This window comes from Tachypleus tridentatus, chromosome 8, assembly GCF_004210375.1.
Source record: "Tachypleus tridentatus isolate NWPU-2018 chromosome 8, ASM421037v1, whole genome shotgun sequence".
NCBI classification, from domain to species: Eukaryota; Metazoa; Arthropoda; class Merostomata; order Xiphosura; family Limulidae; genus Tachypleus; species Tachypleus tridentatus.
In genome coordinates this window covers 102944924-102971084 of record NC_134832.1, presented here as the reverse complement: position 1 = coordinate 102971084, position 26161 = coordinate 102944924, and the positions used below count along the sequence as shown (strand labels likewise).

The 26161-nt window shown below is 33.6% G+C and overlaps 1 protein-coding gene across 1 annotated transcript in view; it reads right to left on the bottom strand.

The window, feature by feature from the left end:
- Positions 1–26161, bottom strand: part of LOC143223974 (pleckstrin homology domain-containing family G member 5-like) — a 111137-nt gene that overhangs the window by 44129 nt on the left and 40847 nt on the right. Inside the window, exons 5-6 of the mRNA XM_076452442.1 lie at positions 6210–6302; positions 176–267 (exon numbers count right to left, since the gene is read on the bottom strand). Of these exons, the coding sequence (XP_076308557.1) occupies positions 176–267; positions 6210–6302 (185 nt within the window). The remainder of the gene's footprint in view (positions 1–175; positions 268–6209; positions 6303–26161) is intronic.

The following is a 26161-nucleotide window of genomic DNA, read 5'->3' as shown; positions in this document are numbered from 1 at the left end:
GTTTTTTTTTTATATTTGAATTGATTTAGTTGTTTAAAGTAAATATCCTATAAGATAAACAAACAGAAAAATATTCAAACTGCATCGATCCACCATATAAAATTAATGTGCTATTGTCTAGACATGCAATATTTAGTATAGATGAGGGTGCGGATTTACAATAGAGTTACCTCACCGTAAGCAAACTCCACTGGTGGCCGGAATCTTCTCGACTTTGTTATCATCAAACATTTCTAATGTCACGGTAAAATGATCCCACCTTGTGCTCTATAGGCGAAGAACGAAAGAAACGTTTATTCCTTGTTAGAACATTTAAGTTTCAAGTGGAGTTGGGTTTACATACGTTCTTAGAAAAACCACAAAAATGTACATAAATTATAAAGTTATATATTATTGACTAAACAGCATAGACACTTCTAAAAAAAACTGTAACTAGTACAAAAATTGGCTTTGCTGACTCAAAATCTCAGGAATCATATTAACATGATAAATGTGTTTTATTCGCATTTAAGGAAGAACAAAAAAAAAACAAAAACAGAAGCATTTCCGTTTCTCTTCATAAATGTGTTCTGTACAGTGTTTGAACTGGAGGAAGAGAAGATTGGTTTGCGAAATTTTTGATCTTGAAAAATAAAAGAAAACGGAGCCTAATCAGTTTGTGCATAATTTTAGAGTAGGTAAAAATGTATCAGTTTGAAATATTTATTTGGAAGGTTTACAGTTCATTAACTAAATGTATAATAATTCTATAGTCACACAATTTTTACAAAAGTGGCAGCACAAAAAGTGTATGCAACATTTAAATGGTTTCCCAATCACACCTTAAAATGTTTAAGTGGGATTGGTTTGGTTTGTTTTGAATTTCGCGCAAAGCTACTCAAGGGCTATCTGCGCTAGTCGTTCCTAATTTAGCAGTGTAAGAGTAGAGGAAGGCAGCCAGCCATCACCACCCACCGCCAACTTTTGGGATACTCTTTTACCAAAGAATAATGGGATAGACCGTCATATTTTAACGCCCCCAAGGCTGAAAGAGCGAGAATATTGGGTGTGATGAGAATTCGAACCCGCGAACCTTAAGACCTGGTCATGCCGAGCCGTTTAAGTGGGAACCAACCAAATTGATGGACATGAGACATAATGGCACTGAACTCTGCGTCATTGTCACTTTGTGTCGCATCTTGTCGTCTGTACTGGTACTAAAGGGAGAAGAAGGAGACGATACGATATTGTTTGATGCAAAAGGCAACTGTAAAAATACCGGGGCGTTTTCAGGTCTAATAAAGAACCAATGGGATGTTTCGGACCTTCCTGAAAAGAATGGTATGGTATTCCGCCTCACTTCAAGCACTGGTTCTGTTCAATCTCAGGAAACAAAATGTCATGTTATTACCTCTTTGTAAAACAAATAGCTTTTACTATAATTATGTGTCTCTACTGCAGGAAAAGTTTAAATGATTGAAGTTGTAGCGTATTAAAGCTAAATACTACGAATTATACTTAGAAAAACAAAACAAGGTGTCGCTCGAGTCACAGTAACTATAATTAACGTATAACTGAGGTTATTCATGTAAGAAAGCCGTCATGAATAGTAGATGAACACTTTAAAATCTTCTTAGGTCTCTATTTAGAAAATGTTGCTTCACTTTATTCAATGATATAAATTTAATGCCAGAACTATAATGCTGGAGTTGATGAAGGAAGTCTTTCCAAAAAATCCTAAAAATTCACTTTATTCAGTAATATCAACCAAATACCAGAACTATAATATTAGAGTTGATAAAAAAAGTCTTTCCAAAAAATCCTTTCTGCAATGTTTCTTCTCGTGATCCTTTTTTCACCTTCATCTTTCTTCTTTATTACAATTGTTTTTATTATTTCACTTTGTCTTGTCTTTAAATATTCTATCTTTTTTATTTACTTCCTTTCATTTTATATTCCATTCCTTTACATTTGTTTAGTCTTATCTTTTTATGAATTTAATATTCTTATCCTTTATCTTATCTGTTTGAAGAGAGAGAGTAGAGATTGTAGAAAATATATATTCAGTACTACTTTCATATAAATTCGGATTTTAAACAAGTGAGTTTTATTATGTTATTCCAGTGAGAGAAATCTACTAACGTGGATCTTACCACAAAAATGTTCTATTGTGTTGAACGTCATATACGTCCACACATTTTCAAACCGTATTGCAAAGAACTATAAGGCTTCCATTCAAATTGTGCGGTTATAAGATTAACAAGCAAATAACTCTACAAATATTGCTTTGTGTTCTTGAATGCGAAAACAAAAACTGTAGTTGCTATGACTGAACATAGATCTTAATATTCAGAATGTATTTTCACACACTGCTAAATATTTGATTTTGTTCACTTCAAATATACGAAATAATTCAGTCGTCTGATGTTTTAACGTGAAAGTTTTCAAATGTAGATAAGTCTAATATTATAGACACACGCACACACACATTGCATTTCTGTGATCCTTTAATCTCGATATAAAATGTGTACATACTGAAAGAAAGGTTATTCTTCTCACATAATTGCTGTGATTGATTAGGCTTATACATAAACTATCTTGCTTACGATCATTCATATGTTTCCTCAAACTATGTTCTTGATAACTTACACCTGTGTGAAACAGTTACCGATATAAACATGATTACTTTTTTCTGTTTTTGTAATTTTTGCAACTGAGCTCGTCTTTTTTTTTTTTCTGTGTGTCTTAGAATCCAAGGACAAGATACGTTATTTGTAGGAAAATATGGTGTGGTACTCTCCAAAATGACTTCCAAAGTTTAGAGTTTTGAATGTTAAGTTGGTTTATGAAACCTGAGAGGACCCTGGAATGAGGAAGAAATAACGAAATTCGCTTCTGTTTGTTTTGTTTCAGATATTTGTACAAAACTACTCAAGTTTTTCTTCCCAATGGTCATTCCTAATTTTGAATAGGTAGACTAGACAGTAGACAGCTAGTCAACAGAACCCATCGCCAACTCTTACTTTTGTTTAACTGAATAGCGCCGAGGACTCCAAAATGCGGAACGTAACTTTTTTATTACTATAATTTTTCTGGTAATGGGACATAAGCATTGGATCCACAAATTAACAGCCCGAAACACTAACCAATGGATCACAGCCGGCCAACAAAAGGAAATACGCAAGTACCGATCCTTCTGGTCACTGTTTTAATTATAATTTAATTATAAATGTTTACTTGATTTTATTTGTGATCGAGTTCTTCTTATCTTATAAAGACGTGTTGTACTAATTCTAAGACTTGATTTAATTTCCACCATCCAATTTGAAGATAATCCACAGGAACAATATGTTTCAAGATAATCCACAGCAACAATATGTTTCAAGATAATCCACATGAACAATATGTTTCAAGATAATCCACAAGAGCAATATGTTTCAAGATAATCCACAGGAACAATATGCTTCAAGATAATCCACAGGAACAATATGTTTCAAGATAATCCACAGGAACAATATGTTTCAATTGATTCAAATAAATTAGACATGATAATTAAATTTTTATAATAACAATTTGTTTAAGAGATTTCTTACATCTATTAAGACTAATAATAATAATAATAAATATTCCAAATATTTTTCCGCTTCTTAATTAATATCAGTTTCTTTTTGTCACAACATATTTTTATTTGTTCATTATCGATTAATCAGATTTGTCGTGTTTTGCCAGTTTCACATAACAGATCGTCCCTCGCTGGTACAGCGGTAAGTCCACGGATTTACAACGCTAAAATGAGGGGCTCGATTCCCCTCGGTGGACTCAGCAGATAGCTCAATGTAGCTTTGCTATAATAAAACACACACACATCAAACTGATTAGTGAGATACTATTATAGGATATGGTATAACTATAATACTTTACATCTTCACACTGTCAAACGCTACGTTGAATAGAAAAAAACAGATAATTTGTCGATCATACCTCAGAATGGCCGTTAACCAAGGTAACCACTGCGAGTTATCAGTACGTCTGCACGTACACGCCCTCCAGATCAATCAATAACTGCCATCTCAATTTATTTAGTTTGAAAAGCTTTACAAATGTCTTCTAATGTAAAACCTACTATTGCATATTGTGTTAACATATCTGAGCAACTGTCTTTTATATCTGTGTTACAACACGTTAAGTGACATGCCCAGCATTGTCAATATGATAAGTAACCAGACTGGTTCACTTTTAAGCCATTAGCAACAGCTATGAAGGTCAGTTAGCAAGGATAATTTTATTTCTTATCGTACCTCATTATAAAAACCAGATACTTATAACATCGACTAATGTTATAAACCAACTACATAAATTGTCGAAGCTAGTTTTATTACTTTTCGTAAGATATTCTCTTCTATAAAAGATAAAACTCTTTTAACCAAAAACTATCATCTAATTTAAGCTATTTTACTTTTAACGTCCACATGTGATATTTTACTTATTGACTACAAACACATTCGCACACTACTATCACGTACTTCTTTTGTCTGATGTTTACATTGTGAATCACTTACAACATAGGCAACGTTTTTTTATTCATTGTATCAGAGTTACAAAATCTGGAAGTCACAGGTTGCAACAGATGTATCTTCTTTGCATGAGTAATCTGAGTTTAGTTCTTTGATCACGTTGTCATTCCAGGTACGTTTAGCCCCCCCTCCCCGCTAGTACAGCGGTAAGTCTACGGATTTACGATGCTAAAATCAGGGGTTCGATTCCCCTCGGTGGGCTCAGCATATAGCCCCATGTGGCTTTGCTATAAGAAAAACACACACATGCAATATTGGTGTTCACTATTTGCAGTTTCAAATAAACATAGACGAAAGATATGAAACAACCTACTGGTGAAGCTATGAAGATTTGTGTTTATTTGCTTAAAAAATCGATATAGAACTGATAACTTAGAGATTGGAACCTTTTACTGTCATTTTTAGTCGTATTCTGGTAAAATTAGGAATACAGGTACTTCCAGATTTTATTATTAATAACAGTCAAAGAGTAATAAGCCACCTAGTGGTTAAATAATCTAGATCTATTTTTATCGTTCCTGTTATTTATTAATAATAGATGAAATGGACTAGGTCAGTGGTTCCCAAACTTTTTTTGTTAAACAAGTTACATGAATATAGTTTGAGTGGTAGAAGGGAATTCCACCTACCGTATAATAACAGTATAATTTAACACAATAAAGTAAGTGTGTACAGATCAGTATAATATTAATATTAACCCCACACTTGCCTTTCAATATTTTAGTGCGATGTGTGAATCTGTTCTTGTGAGCAAGGTTCCTCATCTGCAACCTCGTGTCAAGTTCAGCATTTTCTCTGCCCCTGTATTTAGATTACAGGGCGTAACTGCTTTTTTTTTTTTATTTAGAGAAACCAGCAGAAGTGTAATTATTTTACAATGCGCAAGAACTTCCAAACAGAGAATACATTTTCCTACATTAGTTGAAAAACCATATAACAAAGTTCTAGACTTTCAATTAATCTATACATGTTTCTTGCTGCTTATATAGTTAGATGTGTAAGATATTATGTATCTAATTTAGCAGTGTACAGTGTAAGTCTAGAGGGAAAGCAGCTCGGATTACGAATCGAGTGCCTTAACCACCTGGCCATGCCGGGCCCTTTTGTTAAATACAGTGTTAGTCAATTAGTCTGAACGTTGATAACAGCCATACATCTATCGGAAATATTTCTATGCATTGGGAAAAACTAAGATTAAAAATTCATGAAGCAATAGAATCAATGTTTAATGTTCGTGATAAAAAAAAATTCCGCTCAATCCTACATTCTTATTAATTACTACATTAAGAATTTCCAATGATGATAACACAACATTTTGTGTACTGCATATAGGCATTTTTGATGGATTTTTGGTTATATGGTATAACACAAATGACTCGTTTTGATATTGAACTAAAGGACTATTCTATCATGACTTTTGGTGGTCACAACATAGATACGAAATCTATTTTTTGCATTTTAAACCAGTGATAGGATAATTAAGAGAGAAATTGATAGGATCATCTCCAATACTGCCCGATTTTGATCACAAATATTAAACTTTCACCACCTACCGGTGTTTGACACTGTAATATTAGATTGATGTTTACTACTTTCAATTTAATTAAAATCAGTCGAAATGAACATGGCCTCCTAGTTGTGTAGCTATGAACTTACCATTTCTGGTTTGACGTTCATATCCGTTTCAGTGATGGTGGTTTCAGAACTGTCCAAGCAGTCGATTTGGGTTAAGCTTTTACTTCTCTGAGTCTAGTGTAGAAGAGAAAAAATTATATTTGTATATATTAAATGAAAGTTAAAAATAAAACGTTCTGTACCACAAACAACAACAACAGCATATCTTACACTATATGAAGCCTAAAAACCTTTATAACGTATTAAGATAACTTTCAATGCCGCATTAATAAAATTCTCGATCTATGTGAATGGACTTATCTGGTTATTAAAGAGATTAAATGATGTTATCTAATGGTGGGTCACGCTGAGTTTACGCAAATAACCAGCACTCGTCTTAAAGACCATGCATAATATATTTTAAACAAGAGATTTACCATCATCTGTTACAACATTCCTCATATATTAAAATATCTGACAGATAAAGAGAAAGAAATACCACTTATTTTAGCAGCCTGAATTATAGAACAAAATTTTTGTGTTATAAAAGCATCTGTCATCATCTACAAATACCCGACGAGAAACCCATTTGAATTAAAAATGTATCTCAGAACGGCTGGTATAGGTATTAACATTTTTATTGATAAGTAGAGAACAACGTTTCGACCTTCCTAGATTATCTTCAGGTTAACCTGAGATACATTTAAATACCTGTCACATTTCTGAATGGCAAAACACCATTTTTGATTTTGCCAATTTTCCAAAAATGTCCTTATTCTGAATAACTCAAGATAATCTATGAAATTAATCGACACGATAAGTACGACTGCGCTGCGTCCAGAAGCAAACATGTTTAACAAATAAAACTAAAAATGATGTGAAACAATTACTGGTTTTTATACTTTTAAACTTAAAGGACATGTACAATGAATTCAACGTGTGCAAAGTTCTAACGTTTTTGATAGCAGATAAACCTTAAATCTGCGTTTTTACTAAATATTCCTGTCACTGTTAAATTATTGAAATTTCCGTCCGTTGAAGGACTAACATGGAACTCAATCATTTATCACTTCGTAATATCTGTAAATTACACGTTAACGACATGACACTTGGTAATAAATACTGCAAGCAGACAATTTAATCCTTTTTGACAGCATAAAAATGATTTTCCATTCGTTCAGCCTGCAAAGAAATACAATTTCAACCCTGCAGGTAGCAGATAAAACGAACATAAATGTTGTGCAAGACATATCTCCTATGATACATGCTGAAAATATCCATCAAAACAGATGGTTTTATTGGTAATTAGCAAATTCTTGGCAGGAGTGTGGTCTAATAGTTAGCATATCGAACTGAGAACCCAAGGGACTTCAGTTGAAGGGATGGCGCTATCAAACACGCTTTCCATTTTTAGTTGTAGGTGTTCTATAAGAGTGACAGTCAATTTTATTATTCAGCTCAGTGTAGCAGCATAAGACTCAGCCTCCAGTGACTGAGCGGTTATTTATTTGAAAGGTTTCTACGTTGTAGATTTATATTATAATATGCACCTAGCGAACTTACAACGATAGAAACTGGGTTCCGATAACTGTGGTGGGCAGAGCACAGACAGACATTTGTGTAACCTTGTACTTAACTTCAGAACAAACGAACAAATATGATGTTATAATATATACTGTTAAATCATTGGCCTCTAAAGAATTGGATATTGTACAGTAATGAGTTGCAGCAGGCGTATACAGTAAAATAGTAAAAATGACTACTTGTATATATATTCTTACAAAAAAGAAAAACAAACAAAGTGAAAAATCTGATTTGTTTGCTTATTTATTCACTTTAATGATGTCTTGGTGAAACGGCCAAATCTGAGACTGCTATGGCTTAGATATAGCGTTTTTTATTTTGAATTGTGGACCAAAGGTAAAACAGCAATTTGGCAGAATTCATAGCATGGAGCTTTCTTTATTTTGCCGTTAAGCCCAAAGCTACACAATGGGCTAGTTGTGTTGTGCCCACCACAGGTATCGAAACCCGTACTTTAACGTTGTAAGTCTCTAGATATACCGCTTTGCCACCGAGGGGAGACACGGTTTGTTTGTTTTTAATTTCGCGCAAAGCTACATGATGGCTATCTGCGCTAGCCGTCACTAATTTATCAGTGTAAGACTAGAGGGAAGGCAGCTAGTCATCACCACCCACTGTCAACTTCTGGGCTACTCTTTTACCAACAAATAGTGGGATTGACCGTCACATTATAATACCTCTCCGGCTGAAAGGGCAAGTATGTTTGGTGTGACAGGGATTCGAACCCGCGACCCTCGAATTACGAGTCGAGTGCCTTAACTACCTACAATGTAGAAATCTTTCGAGTGAATAGCCACTTGAAATGATAATACGATTAATGGAATTTACGAACAAAATAAAGCAAATACCACCATAATTTGAGAAATATAATACTGTAGAGCCTCACTATAACGCTACCATCGATCGCGAAAAACGTGCATTCCAGAGCGATACAGGTGGGAAGTAGGGAACAAAGGTACAATTTGAAAGTTTAAATTTCTTAAGTTCATAGAAGTTAAATTATTGAGTTATTCCACTTCTTCACGTAGTGATTGATCTCATATATGCTTAAAAAGTACACTTGACTGCATTATAGATAAATATACGAGTTAACAGACTGTTTTAAGAGTGATCGTTGGTCTACAAGCATAACACTATGAATACTGATGAAGAAAGGCTTAGACTAGACGAAGTGTCAGTAAATTCAATATATAGTGTATGAAATGTAAGATGAACCATTCAGGATTGTAATTTGAAATGACTTTTTTCTTGGTGAACTTCTTTTCATTTTTGAATCAATTGATTACATGGATTGCTCGTTTACAGTTGTCTGTTCTAAGAATAGCCACTAAAACTTTCTTTCTAGTCAGTTATTGAACTTTTTCATTTGTTCCTCATGTCAGATGTTTAAAGCCATGTCCTTCTAGTAGTGGTTAGCCAGGCAAATTGCCTTGTTCCTCATTCACTTATATGTATATATCTTTATACAACAGTTACGTAACTTGTGTTGTTAATGTGCGCATGTTTTGTACTCTTTCACATAATGTTGCATATCATGATATTATAGCACAAAACAACTAGCTGGAAAATGTTTTTCTTGTATTACTTTACATTGTATTCGGATATTAAACAAAAGTGAGACATTTTCTTCTAGCTAAATCGTGACTTCATTTCTGGTCACCTTATAACCAGCTAGTCGTGAAGGCACCCATGCTGATGAAGTACAGATTCAACAGACAACCAAAGCGACTAATTGAATAAAATACCTGTTTACATAAATAAAGAAAATATATATAAATAAGGTAAAATAGGATACAGTAATACAGGATATATGTGAACACAAGCTTTCAGATATTTCAGAAACAAACACATTCATGTTCAGGGTTTGATACCTGAGCCAGTTTAATACTTCTCCTACCTTCTACAATAAGACATCTGTTTCCTTCTGATACTGAGCAGTATATTAAAAGTACAAAACATAAAAAAGAGAGTCTTTTAATAAAGAGAAAGGTAAAATATTTATTATTACTAACAGCCTACTAGTTTTGGTGACACAGCTACTAACATCAATGTACCAAAAGACCTCGATTTTTGTGTTTTTTTATAGTCTTAATGTACTAGTTCAATGCACCTGAAAATAAATGATTATGATAAGCTGTACATTGGTTTCACTAGTAAACAGTTCTTGGAACTTCTTGTCCTCTCCATAAATTTAAAGCATTTCCTCTTTATGACGTCATTTATTACCAGAAGAGTAAAATCCCCTTTGGGTCCAAAGACAGCCAGTAGTTTTCTGGCTGATGAATGTAAAATGAAAATTTCTCATGAGGCTTTAAACCTGTCCTTCACAAACGCTATATTGACGACACATTCGTGCTATTTTGACAACTGAGTCACATTTTCCAATTCCTTTTTTACTTTAATTCCCAACGTTAAGTTCATACATGAACTTTATATTCAAATCTCTGTTTTGCACTTGAAACTTCCCGATTTTTAACTTTTATTTTATGACAGAGTGTAACAACTTCAATTTCAGAAGTCCTGTGACAATGAGCCAAGCAGCAGCTGATATTACACGTTTGGGCACCAAGGCACTACAACCTTATATATAATCTATGGTGTTGTAATAAAGCAGTACTGTAATCGTTGCCAAAGGTAAAATTTAGTGAGTCTCTGATATTAATAACTTAAGATCCTACTGGTTGGTTGCTTGATTTGAAGTATAGCCACACTGGGTTATCTGCTGTATTACCGCGCGGAATCAAACTCTGAACTTAAGCGTTTTCAAATTTGTAGACTTACTGTTATATGTTTGAGGATGATTTAATACCTATTCGTTTACTCTCTTTTAAGCAGAAAGCTACATCATGAGCTATCTGTGCTCTGACCACCATGGACATCAGTATCACATTTTAATATTGCAAATCCTCAAATTTACCGCGAAGTCATCAAGAACCCGTGATCCTCAGATTCTGAATCAAGCGCTCTAACCACTTGTCCATGCCGGACCATGTGAAAAGGATAAAGTATTAAAGGGAGAAGAGGGATAGCTTTATATGTAAAACGTGAGCTACATTCTATTGAAGTTGAAGATATCAGAGCTAATAGCAAGAATATTGAATTGGGTTTATATTAAGGGAAAAAGCATTTAGTAGGAATTTGTACAGATCATTAGATCATAATGATGAAATTCATGAGAAACTTCACAATGAAATTAAAATTTCAGCTGCTAATGAAATCATAATTATGGGTTAATTTTAATTTCAGATATAGATTGGGAAATGCTAGAGTTAACTCATGAAGGAGAAAGATATTAGGAACTTGTTCAGAATGGCTTTCTTCACCAATTAGTCAAGAAACCTACTGGAAACAATGCTATTTTAAATTTATTATTAAATGTTACTATAGAAATGGTTAAAGAACATACGTGTGCAATGATAATTGCTCTTTAGTTTGATATTTTGCTTCATATGCAGAGAAGGAATAATGATAATTTAGTTACAAATTTTAAAAAAGCAAATACTGCAACAATAATTATAGAATTATCTACTGCGAATTGGACAGCTGAGTCACTTGGAGACAGTGATCAAGTGTGGATCATTTTCAAAAATTCGAAATATTTCTTATACAAAGAAAAGGGCAGCTGCACGTAAAAACACAGACTGGTTTACAAAAAGTTTAACGTTTTTAAAAGCGCTATATATTTAAGAAATTTAAATTAACTGGTTTGACAGAAGACTTGTGTCATCATTGAGTATGAAGAAACAGGAAATTAGTACATCAAGAAGGATATATTAAAAATATTGGATGAAAATGTAAAAATTAATAAGAAGGATTTCTTTAAATACATTAAGGGCAAGCAATGTTAGGATGGATGAAAAACCTTTGAGGAATAATAAAGGAAGGCTCTTATATGATACTTATAAGATGTTTGAATTCTACTTTTTCTTCAGATTTTTTTGCTGATGATTTTGCAGTATTTTTCAATTTGATAAATGGAAACAAGACTGAAGAAGATTATCACGTTAATTCTGACCTTTCTAAAAAAATTGAGAAATTTAAAGACCAATAAAGATCCTGAGACAAACAATATTTCCCTAATGAGATATGTGAGCCACTATATACTATTTTTTTGTAAGTTCTTGAATAATGAACACGTGCCAAAGGATTTTTAAGTTGGTTAATGTTACTCCTCTTTTCAAGGGAGGTGATAAAAACTGTCCCAGTAATTATAGGCCCATTAGTCTTACATTAAAGCAGAGGGTGTCAAAGATCTAAATATATCGGCAGCCTCAATAACTATGTCACCAAGAACTCAATGAGCAACATCGAGTTGATAAGGAGGATTGACAACAGAGAAGTCTGGCATGCCATGGTCGTCGATGTCTGCCGCAGATTTGACACATGAAGAAGAAGAAGAAGTCTTACATTAGTTATGGAAAATCTAAAAAAAAAGATGCTTTGCAAAGACATTTAACAAAATTTAGAATTTTATTAAATAGTAAAAAAAAAAAAAACCAGTTTGACAAAGGGAAAATCTTGCCTTACAAATCTGACATTAAAAACAAAACTTTACTGTTTATGTGGATGAGAGTAAGGGTGTAGATGTGGTGTATGTCGACATTCAGAAACTATTTGACGAAGTGCCACTTAAAAGGCTTGTACAATCTCTGTAGGTGTAGAGGATAGGTTGGCTTATTGGATAGAAATATGGGTAGATGAAAAACAAAACAGAGGTTTGTTATAAAGTGAGTTTAGCCAAACTGGATTAATGTCAAAAGTAGGGTACCTCAGAGCTCAGTCCTAGGACCTTTGCTTTTTTGATTTACGTTAATAACATAGATGAAGGAATGGTCACTAAATTATTTAAACTTGCTGATGACATAAAGATCTTGAGTGCTACCTGGTTTGGAGATGACGCTGTTGCTTTGCGAAAGGATTAAGATTATTCAGTGAGTTGGGCGAATAATTTACAGATGGAATTTAAGTGTAGTAAATGCTGGGTAATGTGTTTGGGTTATCATAATTTGAATTACATATATAATTTGAATGAGAGCAGATTTGACATTGTTATGAACGAAATAGATCTTAGTGTAATTGTTGATCAGTCTCTTAAGCCATTCACGCGGTATACTTTTGCTTGTGGTAGAGCAAATAAGATTTTAGGTTGTATCTACAAAAATATTGAATACACGTCTAAAAAAGTCATAATCGCATTGTAGAGGCCACTGATTAGGCCACATTTGGACAACTGTATTCAGTCTTGGGATCCTTACCTTAAGAAGGACATTGAATTGTTGGAGAGGGTTCAGTGGAGAGCTATTAAAAAGGTGCCTGGGATGAAGGGGTTGTTAGAGGAGGATAGGTTATGATCTCTAAATTTGTTTTTTCTTGAAAGGAAGAAGAGTTAGAGGGGATCTGATTGAGGTGTTTAAAGTTGTTAAGGAAATTGATGGTGTTAATGTCTCATCTCTTTTCGTAAGTAAAGATGAGAATAGCAGGACTAGGAGATGCAAATATAAATATTGGTAGGGTGTAAGTTATCTACAACTAAGACAGTTCTATTTCTCTAGGAGAGTGGTTGTAACTGTTTGCATTCAGATGTTTTGAGGGTAGTAAAAGTAAGTGAGTTTAAGGGTAAGCTTGATAAATATATGGATGAAAATGATTGGCTTTGTGGTTTTTATTTAATATTTTTATCTGAAAATAGTGTTGCAGTATAGATTTTCGTTGCAATAGGCTCCTTCGTAATACCGTCATGTTCAAAGCACACAATTCTTCATTGTTTGCTTTCCATAATTAATCTAATGTACGCGAACGATTGTTTCAACAGTTCGACTGCACATAATTTCATAGGCGCTGTGTCCATTGACTTGACTGGTATGTCTTTGCGTGGAGAAGTATGAATACTTACTTTATTCTACAGGTGATTGAAGTATGCAACGGTTTAACAGATATATCATGAAAACAACTTGTGTTGGAGAATTTTTCTGATTTAGTTGCGTACTGTTGCTGGCTTTTGCCATTGACTTTTGTTTATGTAAATTCTCACTTGTTATAATAATTCACACTTTTCTCAGCAAGACTGGAGTACGACTTATAGCAGATTTCTTTCTGGGTGATCTTGGTGTCTCAAGTTGATCCATATTTCTTTATTTTCTCGTGCCATTAAGTATAAAGGCCATTCTCGTCCTGGAAATATTAAATCCATGATCTGAACATTCTGCATCAGAGAGAACTGTTTCGTGTTCTTCCAAAAAGTGATCAATTCTCACTTGCATCTCAAGACCTTCGAACGAAAACAATGTCACAATATAGTTCTAATTATTTCCGGTTCACCGTGACCTAATATCAGCAGTGATTGTCAAGTGGCTTGCTATTTTGTACATTCAAGTTCGTTCTAATGTAGTACATCCAACTCTCTGTAGTTTTGTAACGTATGGAAACATTAGCTACTAAAAATAGCACACTATTTGTGATATAGATTTAGTAAATTACGAAGACAAGAGTTCTTATAAATAAATCACTATCATATTACGAGAAAAAATCAGACTCTGAAGTGAGAAAATAACAATGTGTTAACTATAACAGAGGAAATGTTTGTTTCGCCAAAGGAGAGCCACCTATAGGTGTCTTTGGCCTATTTTCAAAAGAAAATGAACAGTAAAGTTATCTTGAACGCACAAAAAATTTGACAGATGTATGTAATAGCAAGCAATAAATTATTAATACATTGTAAGAGCATAAATAATACAAGGAAACGGGTTCTTTATGTACGTTGCATGTAAATAAATACGTATGTAAGTTTCTTTAGTTCCTGTCGAACAGTTTATCATTCACAGAGTTTCATGAATTTGTTATTCATCAGCTATTCGATGGTAAATATAAAATGGTTTGAGCCATTCAAGAAATTGCTCAAACAGTTTCTTTACTTTCTATTCCGTTTTTCCAGGACAAACATCAACTTTCAAATCTTTCTTTGCGTGTTCCTTACACATCCTTAGCTTGCTTTTCATTTGCGATATTGTAGAAACTTCCATTTCAGAATTATGTTCAAATTAACCTACCGTCATGTGTTTGTTAAGCAACATCTCCATATTTTCGTTTAAAAAAAGGGAAAAAAACCAAAAAAGAACGTGAATTAGTTTTTTTAAGAAATGACAAGTAGTTAGAGATTAGAGGCAGCACAAAATCGATAACAAAGGCGTGAAGTGAAATCGACTTTTAATGGGAAATTTGAGATGGTTATCTAAACACAGACTACGAACATATGAGATGGGTAAAAACCTGGGTGTTAGAACGATATTTTTCTTGTATCAAGTGATACGAACTCAGAAGAAAAAGAAAAAAAATGTTGTGTTCAAGTGTTTTTGATATATATATATGTTAACCAAAAATCCCTCGGGTAAGTTAAATTGCATGTTTGATTAAATGATCACGACGGTTAATTTCCTGATTAATGATGGAGTATTTTCGTTATTAAAGAGTAAGTAATGAAAAATGAGGAAAATGTTACATACATAATAAGGCCGGCATATTTTATGTCTAACGCAATTAGTCATAAAATTATTCCTAAAAGTAAATTGAATGCAGTGGGTTAATCGCACTTAATCGGGACGTTCTGATACGCTAATGCGGTTGTGTTGTCCCAGATAGCTATGATTCTACAAAGGTGATATGCTTATACCACTTATATACCGCTGCCAGAGGCAGATATTATGACTCCAGGAATGTGTCCAACACTTTCTGAGTTGGGATAATTGTAATGTAACATCGTTAAACTAAGTACAGTCAAATAACACACAATTGTAGAAAAGGAAGCCTCTAGCATTGCCCATAGAAGTGGGAAATATGCACATCAGAGTGTTCAGGACAGCAAAAAGTACACTGAATTCAGAGTAGTGCCATCACCCTTAGGAAGGAATGAGCTCCCAAACTATATTCCAGTTCACTCTGGAGTAACGACCTCACCTTAGGGACAACAACGATATCGCAAACTATACTTCAACAACGAACTCCGGAACTGTATTATTGCCTGACCTGACGTTCACAAGCTACTAGCGACACTTGGGAACAAATGCTGTCTTCATAGGAAAAAATAACTGACAAACAAACTGGATCCACGACAAATTCATCCGAAAACAAACTAGACAAGTCTCTCGAAGTAGTTCCAATAGATTTTTGTACCTTTGAAAGCCGACTTCCACGTTTAATAGAGGATGTGTAGAAAGGTTGCCAAGATGTAAGGTCCAAAACTGACATTAAGTTCTATCGCAGAAGTATTTTATGGTGTGAAGTGTTGTATTAAGCGTAATCATGGCCGTCTGACTGTGTACTGTTATATAATATCACGGAAAGAAGTCGATCTGCGGTCAACAAAGGATTTGGAATATCGTTCTTATAATATATAACTAAACCTCAGTGATGTCAACTTTTTCCACCTGTATGAACAAGAAATGATTGTGACTGGTAAGTGTAATTAGTATACGTAGAACTAAACTGAGAAAAAACAAGAATGACAAAGATATTTAACTGTTCATAATTATGACTTATTTTTCAAAATTGTGCATTTCCATGTTTCATTGTTTTAAGATCAGAATAACCGTAAAACATTTTCACACAAATTTCAAACTTTCCAAACATATATAGGGCCTGGCATGGCCAAGCGCGTAAGGCGTGCGACTCGTAATCCGAGGGTCGCGGGTTCGCGGCGTCGCGCTAAACATGCTCGCCCTCCCAGCCGTGGTGGCGTTATAATGTGACGGTCAATTCCACTATTCGTTGGTAAAAGAGTAGCCCAAGAGTTGGCGGTGGGTGGTGATGACTAGCTGCCTTCCCTCTAGTCTTACACTGCTAAATTAGGGACGGCTAGCACAGATAGCCCTCGAGTAGCTTTGTGCGAAATTCCAAAACAAACAAACCAAACATATCTTTTATAGTATTTAGTTTTTCAAAAATTAAACAACCACAACAGTTCAAAGCTTTGTTCGCCTTCTAAATATTCTTCCTGAAAAGGTGAACAAATAATGAAAGATTCAAGAATAATAATGACGAAAATAATTTTAAAAAATATTTTCACAATTCGCTATAGAGACTTGAAACATCCTAAACTAGATCGAATCTCATTTAACAAAATATAACATGCCATCTCTCAAGAAACTAGACCCGGCATGGCTAGGTGGGTTAAGGCGTTCGACTCGCAATCCGAGGGGCGCAGGTTTGAATTTCCGTCACATCAAACATGCTCGTCCTTTCAGCAGTGGGGGCGTTATAATGTTACGATCGATCCCACTATTCGTTGGTAAAATAGTAGCCCAAGAGTTGGCGGTGGATGATGATAACTAGCTGCTATCCCTCTAGTGTTACACCGCTAACTTAGTGATGGCTAGCGCAGATAGCCCTTAAGTAGCTTTGAGCGAAATTCAAAAACAAACAAACAAACATTATACTGGATCTGTAAAACACACATTCATATATCACGTTAAAACAGTAGCAAAAAGTGGAATTAGATAAGTGGTAGTTTGTTTTGAGAATACGGATATCATGCCCAATATTTAGTTATTTTAATTTACTAGTTGCTCAGTTTTTGATATATTTTTATTGAAAGTTGCATTGTTTGTACGGGCCTCGCATGCCGATCCATGAACCTAAGAGGTCATGTTTAGCATCCCGTTTCTGAAAAGTTCCCTCCGCAATTTGGGAACATCGATGCGTTATAAGTATGACGATCAATTTTTTTTTATCAGACTGGAGTAGCCAAACAGCTGATGGCGGAGGCTGTTGACTAGATGCCTTTCTTCCAGTTTATCACTTCAAAATTGAGAAGTGTCAGTAACGAACAAACTCTGTCAATGCCGCAACTGCATAACTCCCAACGTATTCAGTGAGCTAAGTTGTTAGGCAAAAGTTTAAAAACTAAGCCTAATAGCAGATAAATATTCAGATAGGTAACCATGAACCAAAAAACAACAATTTATAATGAACATTCATAGGTATCAGGAAAATCAATACTTTGCATATAAAGCAACAGGTGGGAAGACATTAAGCTGAATTTTTGCGTCCATGGAAGAATATTTTTAAGTATGATGTAATATTTTAAATTTTCAACTCGCTATAACAGCTCGGCGTTTAGGAGCAGAAAGGAAGTGATTTATGTTAAACAATTTCCCTCGCTTGAGAACACAGCTGACGCTATAATCTGAAAAAAACAACAACAACACCAGAATAATTTATCTAAAGCTAAAACCCCAAACTATAAACAAAACTCGTATTTTTGGGAAGTTTACTGTAACAAGAACTTTAAAAAATAATTGTGAACCATTCGACAGAAATCTTCACAGTACCATCATAAACATAACAACAAAACAAAAATTGGATATGTTTTGCTTTATAGCTTTGACAACAAAAGGAAACTCCGACGGAACGTTTATTTCTTATGGTTAGCTAATAACCTTTAGTATTTTAATATCGTATTATACGATTTGCCAAGAGTTCCAAACTCTGAATCTAATGTTCGCGTCCCGTTGTCGCATAAATGCACGACTTACTTTTAGGTCTGGAGGCCAAATTTCCACTATTCAATCAGGCACGTATAATCCAAGAGCTAGTGACTTTAGAACTCCTAAGTGCTTTCCTTTCAGTCTATCAGTTCAAAATTAGAGACAGCTATTGCACTATAACCCTTTGAACAAATAACATTCTTTACGTGTTATATTACTTAAGGGAGACACATCTCTGAAAGTAAGTTTTGATATATTGTTGAACTTCGAAAGAACACTTTTTTATCAATAACTAAATGTAAGAAAATAGTTCACTTTTACATGAAATTATGGAGCTTTTAAAGATAAAACAGGAGTACGAAAATGTTAATACTGGTTTGGAAATGTTGTTACGCACAAGGGGAAGGAACGAAAAGCCTGAAAAGACACTTCATTTTAAAACGTTGTTATAAATGGAAGGAGAAAAAATTTTCACCTTTCAACGTATGACATTTTTATTTACTTTCTATTGATCTATGTTTTCAATAAAATCTTGTGAAAACACTCAGCTCCCTTGTGCCTTATTCGTCGTCTAAAAACGTCGAAGGCTCACTCATCTTATTTAGACACAAATGGGGTCTTTTCTATAAAAATTTATGTCTGGTGACACTGTAAAACCTATATAAGCAGTTAAACTAAACTAACACATTTAAAACTACTTCCTAGTCCAAACGTGAAAACAATTTAAGGTAAGCTAACATATTCCACATAACATGAATGTACGTATGTTTGGCGGGGAAACCTTCCAATAAATTTATTCAAAAATAGAACAACAGCAACTTTTTATATCACGGAATTCGAATTTTAATCATGCTTCCTGTTATTGAGGTGCAAGTGTTTTAACGTATAGAGCTAATATTAACTCTGCAGTAACTTCAGTAGAAATCTAACTCATTGATAATAATCTTGCTCAATTATTTTTGCTTTTCTTATTGGTCTGATTTCTAGCAATGAAGACATCAATGTTAAAATATTAAATACTAAATTTATCGTGTGTGTGTTTCTTATAGCAAAGCCACATCGAGCTATCTGCTGAGTCTATCAAGAGGAAAATCTATCGTACTATAAGCCATGATTATTGAAATACGTGTTAATTGTGTTTTCCAATTACTTAATAAACTTGGTGTACTTACGCATGCAAATAATACTGATTTCTACATAAATTTAAAAGCCTGGAAAACGTCTCTCTCCATTTAGTCATTGGAAAAGAATGGAGAGACTTTTGTAGACTGATAGGGTCCATTCACGAAAGTTCTGAAATCTCGAAACCTAGTGGACATTAAAGTAAGTGGTTTAAACAAAAGATGGTGTACTTCACATAAAATGGTGATCAACTATGGATACGTTATACACACGTGTCATGGGGAAATGATCTATAATTTTATGGCTTGTAATCTACTTAAAATTCTGTCCTACTTTTGTACTACTGCGGTTATTGATAGAGCTCTTTTCACCGTAATATTTATTATTTGTATAACATACAGGAAAATACAGCTTCAGACTTATTATTTAGCCAGACGAGTTGATAATAAAACTTAAAAGGCTTTCGTAGGTTTATAAGTTTGCAATTTTTTACATCATGCAAAAAAACACAAAAAAACGACATCACAGATACAGTTAGAGGTAAACTGAAATCTGAAAACTGAACGTGAAGTATAACTGTTATAAAAAATAAAATAAAATGGGCTTAAAGTTCTTCACGAAAACAAATTAATACAATCTTCACACATAAGAAAGACGTTTGTCCCAAATTTATATTTTGTTTGTGAAAAATATTAATTTTGAGTTGTTGAAACTGTAAATTTAAACTGTAACACTGATGTGTTACTAATTATGTTCTTTGGTTTAGCTCAGTCTAGCACTTACTTTTACAGCGTCATTCGCCAGCAGTAGAAATAAAGAAGTTAAAATGACAATCAAATTTGTAAAAGTGAAAAAATATAGCGAGGAAAGTTCAGAATATCCCTTGAAATAAAAGTCCCAAAAAACTTTCATTGAAATTAAATTTTAGGATGTTGAACAAACAGAAACAAATTGTTTTATAGAACAAATTCTATTTCTGCGTGTGAAATTTGGGTGTGTTTAATATTAAATCATATGAAAATCACCTTAGTTTTGTAAACCCCTAGTCAACATGTGTATTCTAAAGTTACATTATATACTTTTCACATTGTGTTTTAACGCGTACAAAATTTTTTAAACGCTAATGATTCTTTGTAGTTTTTTTTTTCTAGTTTCGCGCAAAGCTGCACGAGGGCTATCTGCGCTAGTCGTCCATAATTTTATGGTATAAGACTAGAGGGAAAACAGCTAGTCATAAAACCATTATCAGCTCTTGGGCTAGTCTTTTACCAACGAATAGTGGGATTGATCGTTACGTTATAACGCCCCCACGGCTGAAAGGGTGAGCATGTTTGGTGTGACGGGGATTAGAACCCGCGATCTTCAGATTATGAGTACGTTATTTATCCATACTCCTTGATCTAAGTCACAGTTGTAACTAACATGAACGCATAGAAGTCCAATACCATCTATTAATAAGTCGGAAGTAAATAAATTAGTTTTTTACACATAACAGATATTTCTAACATTCAAAATATATGTTGACCAATCATATTTGTTAAATAGTTTGTTAGTGTAGTAGGACACTATGATCCCATACCTCCTGGTGTTAAATATTAGAAATTTAACGCTGATATTCTAGGGTTAATAAAGGATATTTTCTCAACCAATTTATTCTCAGTTTAACGTTAAATCAGATCAGATTTTTTTGTATGAATTATTTGTTTTATATAAGATCAAGTTTAAAGCTGAACTTTCAACTCCAGCTACTATTTCTTTTTATCCAGCTCAAAATAAGAGCAATGCTTTATTTACATTAAAACTATAACCCGAGCTACTCTATTTTCTAGCTAAATAAGAAAAATAAAGATTTGTTGTTTACGTGAGAAAACCTTCAAGCGTCTTAAAGTGTTTAAACTACATTAAATATGAATCAACAAAGACATCGTTTTTTTCAAGGTATTATTCGGCATAAAGGTGTATGAGCATTATTTTAAAATAAAATAATAAGAAATATAAAAAAATGCATTGACATCAAAATAATATTCTATATATATTTTATGGCTGAATAACTTGTTGTTTTGTCTGTTTATTTTTAGTGTAAAGCTACACAATGGAATGGATTACATTCACTCCGTCTACCAGAGAACAGAATGAATAACACTATTTTATTATTATTCTTCATGCACTCTATATATTAAATCAGATAGTTTACAAATTATCAACAAAAAGCATATATTTAATTACATTCAAATTCATATTTCATCACTAAATTAAATAAGTTTTTTAAATTTATATGCAAAAACGGCTCGTTTGGGCTGAGAAAACACTTTACATAGAAGAGCGAACAACGTTTCGACCTTCTTCGGTCATCGTCAGGTTCACAAATAAGTTTTTATTTAAACATATCCTTCTCGTGATTTGCTATAATTTGATACTTTTTCAATAACAAATTCATCACAATTTGCTTTGGAATATGTAACAAAATGACAGTCTTCAGACAGCTTTACAGCTCAGAAATACAGAGTTAATTATTAGGATAGCATAAATTATTGGTAATTAATCCCTGGATAAGACACGCCCACAAGAAGTGAAACACAAACCTGTCTTTTAAAGAATAATTCTTCTTTAAATGACTACTTTTTAAATTAATCTGTGACATGTAATAGACACATATACATATTAAAATAGTTAGGAAACATTGAAGCAGCTAATTATTACAGTTCACCAATAGATAAATAAATATTTCTCACTTTCCAAATAACGGCAGGGACACGCCTTTACTATATTAAAAGCTCATTATTTTCGAATTCATTAAACAATCTTGAAAGGATTACAAACAGTCCTCATGTAATGAGCCAATTGGTTCACATTTACAAGCTGTGAATCAAATGGTTCATGATTTATGTCTAGTTGCCATAGAAATGCGCTCCACATTTTGGGCTCTTGGGTGCACTAGAAGAGTAACGTTCAATTTTCGCTCTTGTGTCAGATAACAATATATTAAACGTACGGCGGCGGGTGCTTCTAGTCCACTTTCCTTCAGGTCCATCAGTTCAAAATTAGAAACGGATATCTGCAGATTGCCCTCGTTTAGATTTTATACAGTAACCAATTTTTACGTAACGGCATTAGTATGTGGAAGTGGTAGAGACCAGATTGTGTTTGAAGTCTATATATATATATATATAGTCAGTATGCTGTGTGTATTATGATAAATAGTCATTGTTACCTCTTAACACGGATGATCGCACTGAAACAATCTCAGCTGAGACAACAAATACATTTTATATATTTTTGACGGTGTCAAACAACGGAATTCACACAATAAGATGATAATAGTGTTAAAGTTCTTTATTTAGTTAAACAGCCAATGAGAAGTATATCTTGTGCTGACGTAACTCTTAAAAACTTCGCTGCTATGGTATACGTTATATATAAAGCTTGGATTCATACGATTTCGTTCAGTATTAAATACAGTAACTCTCGTAAGCGTCAATAATTAAACAACGTTACCTTTAGCAGAAATAACCGATAATTATATCAGCGTAAATATTAAGGCTGCGTAAAAAATCACAAACGTAGAATGTTTAGCCTAACGTTACCCAAACGTTTGCCCCCTTTGATAAATATGGACCCTTTAGAGGCCCCTCTCATTTTTATAAGAGTAAAAGAGTAACTTAAGTGATGAGATATAATAAACGGATACATAAGAAAATACTCTATGTAATGCAGTAATTATGTATTATTTACGTTTGTAACAATATATTCAAACGCTTAGTTTGTATCATTCCACTACTTACTATCCAAATCTCTCGCATTTGGAAAACGCTGGCTGGCTTAACATTATATCACTTTGACATTATTGTACACACCCTAATTATTAAACATTATTAAATTATGCACAATTTTATTTCACTTCCTTGTTATGCCTTTATTTCATGTAGCTTTCTGTATGCCAGCTTTTCCATATTACATTTCAATCGATTAGAAGATCACAAATGTATAGACAACTTAAGAAATTGGGTGACCTGACTTGTATTCTTAACGTAATTTCACGGCTATCCTCAGATTCTGTGAACTCACTATTATTTTTGTTATTAGTGTCTTTATGCTGAAGAAAATCAAATTACCAGTTTTTAATTTTCCCCTGTAAAGGTTTTACATTAAGAGATTATGATAATGCATTAGGAGTTCTAAAGATCTAAGGCCTTCAAATTCTCAGTGAAGAATAAGGAATAATTGGATAACCTTTGGGTAACATATATGCAAAAACGGCTCGTTTGGGTTGAGAAAATATTTTACATAGAAGAGCGAACATAGAAGCCAAGAATATAGAAGTTCGCTCTTCTATGTAAAATATTTTCTCAACCCAAACGAGCCGTTTTTGCATATATATTCCTCTACAAGTGGGTTTTCTCGACATCGCTTTGGGTAACACACTACTACAGGTAACGCCTAAGTGTGGCTGTAGCACTGGGAAACTGTCCTCGAGTTAGTAATTGGAATTTTTTATACTATTAGTGTGGTATTTCAAGAGATTGAGAATCGAAGTCCATGGAAAGGTGCCAATAAATGGGAAAGAGCAACGTTTTGAGAAGCCACCAAGCATATTGGAGTTGGACTTAGCCCTGACTGATTTCTTCTCTTAATGTTATCTCCAATGAAACTTTTAAGACACCTGTTACAATATCGGGCTTTAAGTACTAATTACATCTTTTTCTATATATGCACATAAGTATGCCTTTAATTGGTGAGATGTTTAAAGCCAAGTAAAGATATTACTAATGTTATAATTACCTGGGTTTTAAATCTAAATTTAACTTTATTAATATCAATATGTATTTTAGTGACTGAATTGATGGCTAACAAGTTAGGATAAATCTAAGGACTACCGTAAGTGCTTATTTTCCAAATATTTACAGAAATAAATTAAATTAGCAAGCCTAAAAAATCACCCAATCAACAGAAATATCAGTTTGCTGAAAGTACTTCAACTATGAACATCAAATTGACAGTTTATAATGTTATAGAAACTTACCACACTTATCAACTCAAAGGAAAAACTGTCACTTCCAGAGTGAAAAACATTCTTTCAGGTAATTCTAGAGATCATGTCAGATAGAGTTACAACCAATCGAAACAATTCATCTAAACTTTCTAAGTTTGTATGCTTAAGAATATTAGTTTGTTACCAGTTCAAAAAGGAAAAAAGTTTCAATGAAATTTTAAATGCAGACTGTCATGGTTACTTCACTGCCAGTCCGATATCCTCGAATATTCAGTGATTTCCTAAATTCGACAATTATTGTTAGCTCAACAATATGAAAGGTTGACGATATCCTAAATCTCGATGGTTATTATTAGTTTGACAGTATGGAAGGTTGATGATATCCTAAATCTCGATGGTTATTATTAGTTTGACAGTATGGAAGGTTGATGATATCCTAAATCTCGATGGTTATTATTAGTTCGACAGTATGGAAGGTTGATGATATCCTAAATCTCGATGGTTATTATTAGTTTGACAGTATGGAAGGTTGATGATATCCTAAATCTCGACGGTTATTGTTAGCTCGACAGTATGGAAGGTTGATGATATCCTAAATCTCGACGGTTATTATTAGCTTGACAGTATTGAAGGTTGATGATATCCTAAATCTCGATGGTTATTATTAGCTCGACAGTATGGAAGGTTGATGATATCCTAAATCTCGATGGTTATTGTTAGCTCGACAGTATTGAAGGTTGATGATATCCCAAATCTCGATGGTTATTATTAGTTTGACAGTATGGAAGGTTGATGATATCCTAAATCTCGATGGTTATTATTAGCTCGACAGTATGGAAGGTTGATGATATCCTAAATCTCGATGGTTATTGTTAGCTCGACAGTATTGAAGGTTGATGATATCCTAAATCTCGATGGTTATTATTAGTTTGACAGTATGGAAGGTTGATGATATCCTAAATCTCGATGGTTATTATTAGCTCGACAGTATGGAAGGTTGATGATATCCTAAATCTCGATGGTTATTGTTAGCTCGACAGTATTGAAGGTTGATGATATCCTAAATCTCGATGGTTATTGTTAGCTCGACAGTATGGAAGGTTGATGATATCCTAAATCTCGACGGTTATTGTTAGCTCGACAGTATGGAAGGTTGATGATATCCTAAATCTCGACGGTTATTGTTAGCTCGACAGTATTGAAGGTTAATTGTTTTCTTGATCCTTGACACTAATTGTTAGTTCAATAAGGCAGAAGTTTTAATAATTTTGTAAACGTTGACAGTTATTTTTAGTTGCACAATACGGAAACTTTAATGATTTCCTAAAGCTAATATGAAAAAGCAAGTTCGTTGTGTGTACAATATAATTTTCATAAATCCACAATGCCATGATTAATTCATTAGTAATTCAACCTTCGTAAATGTTATAAACATTTCTCAAACTTCGATTGTTACATTAATATAGGAGAAACTGGAGTCTTAGCATATGTGTGGTTTTACAATAACTTTTGTTTGTTTCATAAATTTCGCACAAATCTACACAGAATGCAAGAAATTAGCCTGGTAGTAAACTATAACTTCATTTGCGTGAAAACAGAAAAAAACAATTGTATCCAGTGAAAAGGTTCTATCTAGATTAGCTTATGCAATGTATAGAAAATTTGAGGGCCAAGAGACTGACTACCCGGGGTGCAACTAATCTGGGGGCGCCAAAAGTTTTTGTAAAAAATTATCGACTGTGTGAATACAACCTCTAAGGCATACTTAACAAGTGTCCAGTAATGCACAGTAGTTTCTATGTTTAAGTCCCCTTTTTCTA